Source organism: Arachis ipaensis, chromosome B04, assembly GCF_000816755.2.
Source record: "Arachis ipaensis cultivar K30076 chromosome B04, Araip1.1, whole genome shotgun sequence".
In the NCBI taxonomy this organism is placed as follows: Eukaryota; Viridiplantae; Streptophyta; class Magnoliopsida; order Fabales; family Fabaceae; genus Arachis; species Arachis ipaensis.
In genome coordinates, this window is record NC_029788.2 from 89,686,974 (window position 1) to 89,700,578 (window position 13,605).

General features: G+C 36.0%; 1 protein-coding gene across 1 annotated transcript; it reads right to left on the bottom strand.

The window, feature by feature from the left end:
- LOC107636674 (laccase-17-like) lies at positions 152–3,729 on the bottom strand. Its single transcript, XM_016340167.2, has 6 exons — positions 3,562–3,729; positions 3,301–3,452; positions 2,844–3,088; positions 2,133–2,261; positions 817–1,794; positions 152–564 (listed from the first exon to the last, which is right to left on the bottom strand). The coding sequence occupies exons 1-6, from the start codon at positions 3,679–3,681 to the stop codon at positions 434–436; spliced, it is 1,755 nt and encodes a 584-aa protein (XP_016195653.2). The 5' UTR covers positions 3,682–3,729; the 3' UTR covers positions 152–433.

Here is a 13,605-nt window from a genome sequence, read left to right on the forward strand (position 1 = left end):
ATATATCTATATTTTTATATATTTATTTATAATTTTATATATTATTTTATTATAATTCTGATATTTAATTTAGATCATAATTGAATTTATTGAGTTTCTAAACCAATAAACTAATGGTCAAAACAATTTTATTAGAATTGGTGGCTATATCAATTGAGGTTTGAATTCGAGATTTCTAGAGAGAGGGGAGACAAATACCACCCGAGTTACAGGTAGCTCTTTGGCACTACTTCATGCTTCAAAACGTTGTGACATGCATAAATACATTTCTCTTCAGCAATAAAAAAAACTTCCGCAGTCAAATCTCAACTACTATACATAAAAAGAGAAATGAACCAAAAATTAAAAAGGGAAGAACAAACGCTCAAGGCTCAATTACAAGGGCCAGAATGTTGAAATAAACAATTAACGAAAAAAAAAAGTCAGCATGAATTTAGCACTTTGGAAGATCGAAGGGTGGTGGAAGCAGTTTCTGATTTGTGAGCTTTCCATCCAAGACAACCCACGCCATTCTTAAACCCCAGCTCGTATGCACTTCCAGGTGACAATGCATGAACCATACCCCTGGTACACACACAATATAATAATCAAACAAATTGTTTGAATTTTTTTTTATGGGATTTTGTAGGAAACTATGTTTTTTCAAACTAATAATCAACCTAAGAAAGTAGTAAATTGATAAAAGTCAAGGATTTAAACGAATTCGTCTTATAACTAAAAATAATAAAAAAAATTAATAAAGTGTGTTAAACATTTTATCAAACTCTGAACTTCTTAAAAGAAGTAATTGTTTTACGTAGCATTGTTGTCACTAACCTGGATTATCCGCAAGGAATCGTATAGCAACCCATCCACCAGATGGAACACCAACTGTGTTCCTTTCAACAGGATCAAGAAGATTGAAGTTTGCAGGATCATTTTTCGGATCAAAGTTACCAAAACCTTGGCCAACAACAAAGAAGTTAAAGCCATGCAAATGGAGAGGGTGATTTTCCGCACCAAGGATGCTGGTGTCCTGCATGACTACCTCCACGCTCGTGTTGTACGGAATAACCACCATCTTTGTTCCACTGCTCACCATCGTGTTGTTCGGCGGCGTGCCGGTGTAGTTGAACGGATTCAAGGGACTTGTTGGGAAGTCTGTGGTGTAAACACCATTGGATTGTCTAAAGAAATAAGATTGGAGAAGCGCGGTATCGGGAAGTGCAAAAGACATATTGTTCACCGATGCAGAGAACTTCGTCCCATTAGGCCCTTGACATGTTTGGTTCTTCTCACACGGATTTGTACCGAGCCCAACTGTGAAGAAAAAGTGTCTATCCACTTTCTTGGGGACGTTAGCTGGGAACTCAGCGCTTGCAAGACTGCGGAGTTTGTTGGTAAATTTTGTTGCAAAAGAAGTGTCGTTAAGCGCTGGCAGGACAGGTTTTAGGAGCGGAAGGTTCTTCAATGAAACAATTGAATTTGAATGATGAGTATTGGGTGGGCTTTTGTATTCCAATACGCCGGCGACGGTTGAATTGTCAAAGGTTCCTAAGCCGGTTGCGTATGGTCTAGCCATCATTAAGAAAGTGGCATTGGGGTAATGTGACTTAGTCTTCAGAAGAACATTAGTGGTTTGACCTGGGGCAATTAGTATTGTGTTTGTTGCAAATGGCTTTACATAAACAGCATCTACTTCAACGACTGTGAGAGTGTGATTTGCAATGCTGAAGAAGAGTTGATCGTTGAGCGCAGCATTGATCAATCGCAAAAGGTAAATCTTCCTCGCCTTCACCTTCAATTTGAATGTATCTGTAAAGAATGACCAAGTTTTGCTTACGCAAAAAATCAATCTACATAGTAATGTATGTTGACAACAATACAAGGTTATCTTATTTAATTTAATATCTATAATTATATATATATAACATCTAAAATTATATATAATATTATGTTAGTAGTTAATTAATTTATTAAAAAATATATAAAATAATATGTATAAATATATAAAAATATAATTAATTTTTCTTTTTACAGGATTTTTGTTTCTCCCTATCAAATTTTGTGCCTAAAATAGTGCGGCTCTTATTGGAAATAGTTGTTTCTCCAAATTGTTTTGGCAATGCTACATAGACTCCTCACTTATATACCTTTGGCAGAGCAGTTATATAACGGCCCTGGAAGTCCATTCATTGTGTAGGCATCAGACACATTTGGTCCTCCGCCGCTTTGCAAAGCTTGACTTATCACTGCCTCAGGATCCGCATTCCACCATTCTCCTAAAAAAAAAAATATGTCAATGAATTTAATAATTCTTACCTTATGCAGATTATGAAAAAAATAGAATTAATATTCAATTTAGTGCCTGAAATTTGAAATCGAATTAATTTTAATCTTTAAAATTTTAATGGACTCAAATTAGACTCTAAAATTTATAATTATAACTCATACTAACTCTTAAGCTAATCTCTATTAATGATATGTTAATTTAATAAATTAACTTATTGTGATTTAGATCCGTCACCCAAATTTCATGTGATCAAAATTTATTAGAACTTCATAACTTTGATTGTTGCTTTCAGAATCGCAAAATTTTCAAATAAAATTTGTTATTATCGTTTTCATGAGGATGTTGGGGATCCAATCAATCTTCTAGGAGGTCTAGTATGTCTTAGTCATATAAAATCTAGACAATAAGTCTAAATCTTAACAAGTTAACGTGCAAAATCAACATACCATTTACGAAAATAAGCTTAAGAATTAACGTGAATTACTATTATAAATTTTTTGGTCAAATTGAGTATTAACTTGAAAAGAATATAATTAATCCGAAATTAAGCAGCCTTTTGTAATGTGATTACCAAATATTATGGGGACTTCCTTATGGGGTTTTGCGAAAGGATACTGAGCACCTTTCTTTGGAAGAATAATGAGAGGACCATAGAGAGTTGATCTTAACCATGATATGTGAGCATGCCAAAACAGAGTTCCTCTCTGCCCAGTAATGGTGTAATTGTAAACATAACTTTGACCTGTTTGGATTGGACATTGAGTTACATATGCTGGTCCATCAGCCCAACCTGTTTGAAGCTGTCGAATGCCATGCCTATTTCAAACAATTCCAACTTCAATTTTAATTAGTACTCTTCCTTGCAACAACTATAAAAATATATAAGCATTTCAGGTATGTGAGTAGTGAAAGTGTTTCAGTATTTTTAGTCATTAATCTTAATCTTAATTATAAAATATGTACATAGTTCAGATTAGCGACTAATATACCTGAAATGCATATTATATTGAAAATATAGTGTTTCTTACCAATGGATGGAAATGTTGTTCTGCACATTGTTAATAACTTTGATCAGAAGACGGTCTCCCTCCCTAGCTACAATGCGAGGTCCTGGAAATTGACCATTCACTGTCACTATGCTCTTTGTATGGCATAGTCGTGTCACATTTTTGTACGTTATCTGCAACGTTGACATCAAAAATTACATGGAGAGAAAGCACATAACATAAAAAGAAGAACGAAATGTAAATTAAACTATAAAAGGGTAGTATGGTCTTTTAAGAAAGTACATCAAAATGGTAGTGCCTGGTGGTGCCCGCTAGTGCAAGCTCAAACATGCATAAATTGATGAATGACATAAATAATAATAATAGTGGGACTTTAGGAAATGAAATAAGGAAAACACCCATATTTGACGATATTTTTCTTAGTGTGTGTGATTTGGGAAGAATGATCCTGTACTGTCACTATATAAGTTCGTTGATGGATCGGGACAAGATGTTAGACTCTTTATATAGATATTTGAAAGGATGTAGTTGATTGATTAGGTGATTTATAATTGATTTAATTAGAAGCTGAAATCTTCACTGATATATTTTAGGAAGAAACTTAATATTAAAAAAAGGAAAAAGGAGAAAGAAAATTTGGAGACATAGCATTTGTTAGAACAACTTTAGAGTGGTGTCAAAGACATTCAATTTCGTTTGACCTCCTTCCTTCACAAGTCAAAGTGATTAACAAAATTTTATTCGTCTGATAATTGTAGGTGCAAATCCACTTCGTGGTTTGTTTGATACAATCCAGTTGGCATCTGAAAGGAACTGGAGTTAGATTGAGTTAAAATCATCGGTCAGACGTTATTCTCTCAACCAATTAAAATATTCTTGTTGCCAAAGTAATAAAGTTTCTGTCAATCGGTCATTTCATGGCCAGACATTGGTGTCATTGTTTAGTACTAAAAAGTAAAAAAATGTTATTTATACGTCAATTTTAACCACTACTTTCAGCTATCGTATACAAATACGATAAAATACTATATACATACATGATGTTGTAAAAAATAACTAAAAACTTCTATACGCCTAAACAAAGGAGCTCGTTTCTTTGCGACAAACCCAGAATCTTTTTTGTCTCACTGTTCCTCAGTTTCTTCTTTTCTCTGCATAACGCCGTTCACTCTCCTCTTTTCAACGTTATTCATCTCCTCTTCTCATCATAGTTTTCTCTTCTCTTCTCCTCTTCTTAATGCGCTTCACTCTGCTCTTCTCCTCTTCTTTTCTCTGCTTTTCTCCTCTTCAATGAGTTATCAATGCATGTTGATTTATTTTGGTTCTTCTCATTTTAGGGTTTTAATTTTATTTTTATTGGCTAAAATTAGAAAATTTATTGTTTGTTGAAATAAATCAGAATTCAAAATCAGAATTTAATAGAATTTACAAGCTCGAATGATGACGTTTGTGCTTTACTTTGTTCATATGTTATTAGTTTATGATTCCTGATTATTTGATTTTAGGATATGTGATTGTTTTTTTCTGGTTTTATATTGATTGTAGTAAAGTTATGCTATCTTGTCAATGTGTCAATTTCATATTTTTTATGTTTTGTTCTATTTATTTTAGGGTTTTCATTTTTTTTATTGTACAAACTTTAGAATCTAGTTGAAGTTGTGAGTATTCTGTGGGCGGGTACCCTGGTGAGGCTAGTGCAAAAACATTGGCTGAGATTATATTTGGGTTAATCCATGTTTGAATTATTTCTTATAAATGCACTAATCTTATTACTTCTGAAAATTTGATGACTTAATTACCTTAGAGTTGGTATTTTTGCTGCAGCTGGAAGGCTTCCAATGACATGGTATCAAAAATCATTTACCAATGTGCCCATGAGTGACATGAACATGAGGGCTGATCCATCTTGTGGCTATCCAGGAAGAACATACCGATTCTCCACTGCCACTAAAATTTACGGATTTGGACATGGTCTGAGTTACAATGCTTTCTCATACAAGTTCTTATCATCATCACCAAGTAAAATTAGTTTGCATTAAAGTCTAAAGGCAGGTGTATTATTAAGCCATGCAGAGAAATTAGAAGCTGTTGATCAGGTTCTAGTTGATGACATGCAAGATTGTACTAACTTGAGATTTGGAAAGCAAGTTTCTGTGATGAACCACTTGAATTCTTGAATTTAATTACTATTTTGAGCATGTTTGATTATAACTAGATTTTGTAACATAATTTAGAGTGTGTTTGATTATAATTTAATTATAGTAAGAGTTTGAATTTTGATTTGAATTCTGGAGTTTGATTATTACTTTTGTTGTATTTGATTATAATCTGATTTTGAAGTATTATGATTTGGGGTACATTTTGTAAGAACTAGAATTTAGTAGCCGTCTAATTAGAATAAAATAATAAATTAATTGTTCGAAATAGATTGAAAAATCTAAAAATATTAATTTAAAAATTTTATTGTGAGAATTGGATTCAATGGATTTTTTCGAGTGGAAAAATATAATTTTCTGCAGAAAAATGCGTAAAAATGCGAACTGGTAATTTAGCCAGCAGTACCAGCTTAAGTCTGTCCGGTACTGCGTGTGAGAAAATAAAAACTGCAGAAATACTTAGGAAAGTATTTAGAATTAAAAATTGGTAATAAATTTTAAAGGTTTTGACCCAAGATTGGGCTAATGAGCTAAACGGTTAGATATTGGGCCTAACATATATATGCCTTAACTATGAGCATTCAGCTCATTTCATTCACAAAAGAGAGAGATCAACGTGAGAAGAGAAAAGAGGAGGGTTTCACTATTCACTTCAACACTAAATCAATCATAATTTGTGATTCGGAGCTCCGATTGGCATGCTATTTATGGCCACGCGAAACTATCATCGAGCTCTTCAATTCAATCTAAACAAGGTTGGTAAGAAACTCGAATTTCGAGCTCCATTCCTCTGCCCTATGTCAAATTTTGGGTATTTAGATTCTTTGTGAATTTGTTATTTAGGTGTAATCTAGCATGGGTGATTAGTAGGTTTTACCTCAAAGATTATTGGGTAAGGTAAAGATTCACTTAACCCTTGTGGTTTGTCAATTTTATGAATCCTAGTATTGATTGTAATGGATTATATAATATTAGACTGAAAATTTGTGTTTATTGGAGTTGAATTTGGCAATTGAATTGATTGGAATTGAACCTTGGTGGCTGGAGCTTGTTGAAATTGGTTAGAGGTTTGAGAAGTCTGTTGAAAAAGAAAGCTTTTGTGGTATTTTGAGTTTGGGAAGAAATCAACCAAGGTATGATTTTAGTTATTTTTAGATAATATGTAATGTTGTGTGAAACTTAATCTAGTTGCCTTAAGATATGTTTGAATTATATACATTTGGTTGATTGAATATATATGATATGTGAGTAATTGAATGAAGTTTGAATATGATATGAGAATGAAATGTGATGTATGATGATTGCGATAATGAGTATTGGTGAAATTTGGGGCGGAAGCCGTGACCGGATAAACCAGGGTAAGTATGATAGATTGGAGTGAATGATAATTATTGATTGTGATGGTAATTGATGGTAATATGGGTTTGATCAACAATTTTGGTAAAATATTGTTGGATTATGAATTTGTGAATTGAAATAATTTTGAATGAGTGATTAGGCTTAGATTGAATGGATTGGTGAATTGAAAGGTTAAATTGTTAGGTGTTGAAGGGTTGAGATTGGTATAGTTTGGATTTTTGAGGTTAAAAGAGAGTTTTAGAAAAGAGAGGAATTTGGTAAAATCCTGTTTTTAATGAACTTTGACGGGTCATAACTTGGTTTTTGGATCCCAAAATTTTGTAAAACTTATCTTAAATGAAGATTGGGTTCGTTGATTTTATAACGCTTAAAGAATGGATGGAAAATGATTTTTAACGAAAAAGTTATGAGTGTTTGAAGTTTAGGGTTAAAAACTGAATTATACATAAGTTGTAGGAAATTGAGGTTATGTTGCATACGCATGAGGGGCGTTACAGACTAGAAAGTGCTTTGTGTGACTGTTGTTCGCATACCATGCGTATGCACAGAAGCAAGGTCATGCGTACGCACAACTTGCATTTTCAGAATCAAATGTTTTTCATGCGTGTACCATGCACACGCACATAAGGGGACTCGCGCGTACGACGAGGCATGCGTACGCACGGATGTCCTGTTTTGCTAAAAATATTTATTTTAACTATTTTTGTCTATCCATTCTGCTATTTCGCCTTTGTAACCCCTGTTTAATATCCTCTAGCTAGTGTTTAGGCTTTGGGACGAGCAAGAACGTATTAGGAGAATTAAAAAGGGGCATTTTCTATTATGAGTTTAGAGACGGTGATTTAAGTTTGTAACTTGATGTGGATTGAATAACTAGAGTGAGTTGGTGAAGTGTTGTATTGATGATGAATTGAGAAAATGGATGTGAATAAGAAATTATAAAAGACTTAAATTGAATAACATACATTGATATGCTATAATTTGGTAAGTCGCTATGTGCCTCGTGCAAGGATGGTGGTTGGATCCCACTTGTCGATGTTGCGGCGCCGGCATAGGGGTTGTGGCAGTCTCCCGCCTACGTTCAGATGTAAGGACTGAGACAATCTCTCGCTCGCATAACCTTTCGTGCCATACGAGTGAACTCGGACACTATAACTCGAAAGAGTGAGCCGGGCACTATATCACAGGGATGCACAGAAAAGTGAGTCGGGCACCATATCCAGGGTTAAAAGTGAGCCGGACACTATATCCAAGGGATGTGGCAGAAAGGAGACATCCAAAAGGATGTGTCGGGTTGGCAGTTGAACCGATAAGTGATATCACAGCCAATAGGACAGGCATTCATCATATGTATTTACTATGTGATTGTTTGCTTTGATTAATTGCATTATGCCTAAATGAATAACATGCCTAATTGCTAATTGAATTACTTGTTGTATATGAACTCTTCTTGTATTTTACTTGTCTGCATTACTTGTGTTTTACCGGTTTGAGGAGGTTCGGTAGGTGTTGGCAATGGGATCACATGGAGGGTAGGTTGGTGAAGGCTGTGGGATATCAGTGACTGTTAGAGTAGAAATCCCTTAAGATAGATAACCTTTTTTGGTTTTAATATACATATTAAAAGCTGGAATTTTATGCATGTGGAAGTCCTAGAATTACCTTTGACTTTTCAGAACCTTATATCTTATCTACCATACTGAGAACCCCTAGTTCTCATACCATATGTTGTTATTTTTCAGATGCAGGTCACAAACCACCTTGGTGTGTTTGCAGACGTGGTGATAGAGCGGAAGATGGCTTAGCCTTACTTATGCTTTATTTGTTGTAGTCTCTCACTTTTGTAAACTTGGTTCCTTAGAGGCTTTTATTCTAAAAACCTTGAGAGATAGGATGTAAGCTATTTTATTATCAAAAATCTTATGTATATTTTGTTTAAACTAGTCGGCCTAAACTCCACGGGCTGCAGCTAGTTCTCTTTTGGATATTGTATATATATATAACTTGATTATCTTATATCTATTACCTTATATCTTGGAGCTTTGCAAGATGTTATATATTTTGTTTATATCTCGTGCTTTTTGAGCTTTTAGTTATCGTATGACCGCTTCGTGCTTTAATCCGTCTTTGATCTTATATTTCTTTCATCAGGTTTTCTATTTTATTATTTCTTGACTATAGATTATATTTTTGAGCTTTAGAACTATCATGACACATTATCGTTCTTTGCTATACGGCTAGAGGTAAGACTTGGGGTGATAGGGTATTACATTTAATGGTACCAGAGTGGTTCGAGTCTGAGGGATGGACTGATTGTGCTTCAGTGTATACTCTGGGTTATTTTTCTTTTGTGATATTTAGATATCTATTTGATATGCATAGCATGCTTGTTTGTGAGTACCTTTTTGGGATAATTGAAGCACTAAGCTTGAGGTATTGAGACTGATCACCTTGATATCGATTGTTTTGTATGGATAGGACCCTAGATGGCGACTCACAGACGAGGTCGATCACGTACTCGAAGAGAGAGTGAGGATAATCCACCAGCTAACAACCATGCCAATTTTATGGCGGCGATGACTAATTTGGCTAACACTATGCAAGTGAGCGCTGTTGCGCCGACTTAGGCTATGGAGAGGGTAAGGCAACCATCCAGAAATGGAAACGAAAATGGAGAAGGGACTGGGAACAACTTAGGTGGTGTCCCGATGATACTAGCCGCTTTCTTGAAAGTTAACCTCCCGACTTTCAAGGGAACAACAAACCTTACTGAATCAAACAACTGGTTTTAAGCTATGGAGCGTGCATTGCAAGCTCAGCATGTTCTGAATAACTTATTCGTGGAGTTTGCGGCATATTAGTTATTGGGTGAAGCTCAGCACTGGTGGCACAGAGAGTGTCGACTTCTGCAACTATAGAATGTGTACATTCCATGGGAATTATTTCAGACTGCCTTCAACAAGAAGTACTTTCCAGAGTCAATGAGAGATGCAAGGGAGTTGGAGCTCATTAAGCTAAAGCAAGGGTTCATGACTGTAGCTGAGTACACCAACAAGATTCAAGTTGATTTGTGGCGGTTATTTTACTGGTTTGTGGGGGTTTGAAACCCCCACCAAGAGGTTAGTAGGAGTTTTCCAAACCTCTAAAATTTAAGGTGCCACAAGCTTATTTGTTGCGGTTTTGCAAAAGCCCTAGGACATAATTTAGTGGCGATTCTTTATCTGATTTTGTGGAGGTTTTGAGTTGAATTTTTTGACAGTTTTTAAAATTTTTATGGCGGTTTCAAACCCCCACAAAAACTGAATTTCCAAAAAAAATTGCATCAAACTAAACGGTTGCAAACAATTTAAAATTGAAACTAAACATATTTGAAAGCTATAAACTACTATTATTGATTGAAAAAATTACATCAATCAAACTAAAGATTATTTAACTTTAAAGAAATTAGTATGGAATAAATAGAAATTTAAACAAATTACATCAATCAAATTGGTGTAAAATGAAGTAATGAACAACTTAGATCAATCATATTTACACATATTTAAATTAAAATTTCCACTATTTAATGAAAACAATGGCAAAAAAAATATACCAAGATGAAGCTGAAGCAATGATTGGCAAACAATTTTTTTCTCATTCATTCTCGGTAACCACATCCTGCCAAAGAAAAACAAATATAATAGAGAATAATTATAGGCAATGCCATATTTTTGAAAAGTGGCAATGCAAAACAAGTTGCACATGGTAAGGTAGTAAAATGTATAAATTTGCAGCAGCTTGTATTAAATTACCTTCAATGATTTCTTTAAGCTCTTGTTTTTATTTTGAATGTTGTGCAGAATGTTCAGCCTATAGTTAATGCTTGCAGCAATGAAGCGTAAAAATGGGTTAAAAATTAAAGGACTTTGATATCTTTCTCATTACTCTAAATTTTAGGGACGGCATGATCAAAATGGAAAGAAGTCATGACACCTTTCTGCAGACAGCACAAATTTAGAATCTTTGGTTGATGATTCAGCTGAATGCATAAGCTGGTAACTTATAGCCCAACAAATGATCTTTTCCACACCTAGTAAAAAGGAACAGTGGCATAAAATCAGTATTATGGCAGCAAATATGAAATTTTCATACTTAGATGCTACATTTTCTTCAAATAAAAATGGGGACGAAAGGTTAAAAAGAATACATACTTTTGGTTGTTAGGGCTTGGTCTTTGATGTAGAGAGTCTCTAGCTCAGAACATTCCAATCCAACTCTGCTGAGAACCGGAAATAAAAAAAATTCACATCCTAAGTATAAAAATGGTAACACATGAAATTATTTCTTAGGATTTAAAACAAGACAAAGTATATAGACCTTAGTACATATTTTAAATATTGATTATTAACTCTGATCAATTGGTGATCTAAATAATTTGAGTGCACTGAAAGATTAGTTCGCTGACAAAATAGTCCATCAATATTGTTTAATTTTATTCAAATGTTGTATGAGGCAAACCTTTGCAGTATTAAACACAATATTCTTGCAGTCTGGTAAGATGCTCACTGACCATGATGGCAACCGATACGAATTGCCGCTAAAATTTACAGTCACATCAATTGTAGTAATGATGTTAGCAAGGAAAGCAGCACACACATTATCTATTTTGTAAACTGTAACCTGAGAGCTCAAAGAGCAGAAACCATAAAGAATATAAAGATTATTTAATAAGATATTAGAAACATAATAAGCTTGAAGAAATTTAAGAAAATCTTATATGTTTTAAAAGTGCTACTCATATGCACCTCTATATTTGGATCAAGAGATGTAACTGATGGACCAGTAGCAATCAATGCTTCTTCAGAAAGCTTTATGGAATTATGCAAATCTTTAAGGTGTCCCCACTTAGGCTGTCTAATGATTTTCGCATAACATATATTGATTAAATTTGAGATTCTCTTTAGAACCAAAATAAGATAGTGTTTATACCTTGGACTGAGCTATACGGTCCGGGTTGGACGAAGATAAAGCAACCGACCTCTTGTAAGGTTGGCCCGTCACCGACCTCTTCCTAAAGAGCTTGGCCAAATCACCATAGAGGCCCAAATAGGCCCAAAGCAGAGGATCACAGCCCACCTGAAGGAGGCTGGCCAAAAAATAAGTGATCTCACCCACAAAAGATAAGATAAGATAACTGACTTATCTCAAGAAAGGTCACTTCGCACTACTATAAATACACTAGAGCACCCAGGTATAACAGATACTCTAATTCTATTGAAAACCTACCTAAAGCCCGTACTGACTTAAGCATCGGAGTCTCTTGCAGGCACCACCCCCTTCCGGTGAACTAGGACTCGTAGCATCTCCTACATGAACAAGTCGGACGTAGGCAGCCCAGTCCAGAACTAAAGATCTCATCCGAGATCGACCTCCCTATTTCAGGTAACCCTCGGAACATTGGTGCCATTGCCAGAGAATCTGGAAGTCATTCCATCGCCATGGCAAAAAACCCTGCCAACAACCTCAACTCGGGATTAGAAGAAGGAACGCCACTTAAGAACACGAATGCCACACCAAACTCCCCAAAGGACACACACCAATCCAAAGGAGACAAGCAGACTCAAACCACGGAAATTTTAGATGCCATTCGTGAACAGCAGGATCGCCTCAAACAGCTCGAACAAGAAGCTGAATGTCAGCGCGTAGCCGAACGAGATCTTCGAAGAGAAACAAGACACCGTCGAGATCTGGAAGACAAACTCTTGAAGCTCGAAGCCGACCTCAAAACTAAAACTGCCCGGTCCAACCGTTAAGATAGCCCCCACAAGGACCAAGACTCGTTCACAAAATAAATCATGAAGGCTAAAGTCCCAAAGGACTTCAAAGCCCCTAACATGACCCCATACGATGGCACGTCCAACCCATGTCATCACCTCAGCAACTTCAGAAGCCGGATGTAGCTCACGGATGCCTCCGACACGCCTTGTTGCAAAGCCTTCCTGACCACCTTGACCAAGATGGCGATAAAGTGGTTCGACAGCCTGCCACCAAGGTCGATCACAAGCTTTGATGACCTCACCAAGAAGTTTTTAGCCAGGTTCTCCATCCAGAAAGACAAAACCAAGCACGCTCCAAGCTTGATAGGGATTAAACAATGAGATCGGGAAAGCCTTCGCAGTTATATGGAGAGATTCAATAAAGCATGCCTTGACATACAAAATCTCCCTACAGAAGCAGCAATTATGGGACTCATCGACGGACTGCGGGAAGGACCCTTTAGCCACTCCATATCCAAGAAACACCCAACATCTCTGAATGAAGTACAAGAACGGGCGAAAAAGTACATCAATATGGAGGAGAACTCCCGATTAGGAGAAGCCCCAAAGACTTGACTCTCCTACCCACCTCGGGACATGGATAAAGAGTCCAGGAAAAAAGAAGACCAACCTACTGAGAAACCCAGAAAGTACCACAACTACACCCCTCTTCGGGTGTCCCTTGTAGATGTTTACCGAGAGATATGGAACATTGAGAAGATCCCACCCCCTCGCCCAATTAAACACAAGAGAGGAGGAAGTCGGATAGAGTATTGCGAATACCACCGAATCTACGAACATCCTACCAACGAGTGCTACGACCTGAAGAATGTTATAGAAAAATTAGCACGAGAAGGGAGACTAGATCGGTTCTTAGCCAATAGAGCGGACGAACCAAAAAAAGAGAAGAAGGGATGAAGATGGCGAACGAGTTGAATGTCCCCCTCACACCCCTGAGAGACATATTCACATGATAAACGGAGAATTCGCGGGAGGAGAAAACTCTAAGTCATCCC

Excerpts from the sequence above, each read along its gene's own strand:
- LOC107636674 (XM_016340167.2), bottom strand. The coding sequence starts at position 3,681 with ATGGGTGTTTTCCTTATTTCATTTCCTAAAGTCCCACTATTATTATTA. Across the intron at positions 1,795-2,132 it reads ATATAACTGCTCTGCCAAAG|ATACATTCAAATTGAAGGTG; the intron begins GTATATAAGTGA and ends CATTCTTTACAG. Across the intron at positions 565-816 it reads ATTCCTTGCGGATAATCCAG|GGGTATGGTTCATGCATTGT; the intron begins GTTAGTGACAAC and ends TGTGTGTACCAG.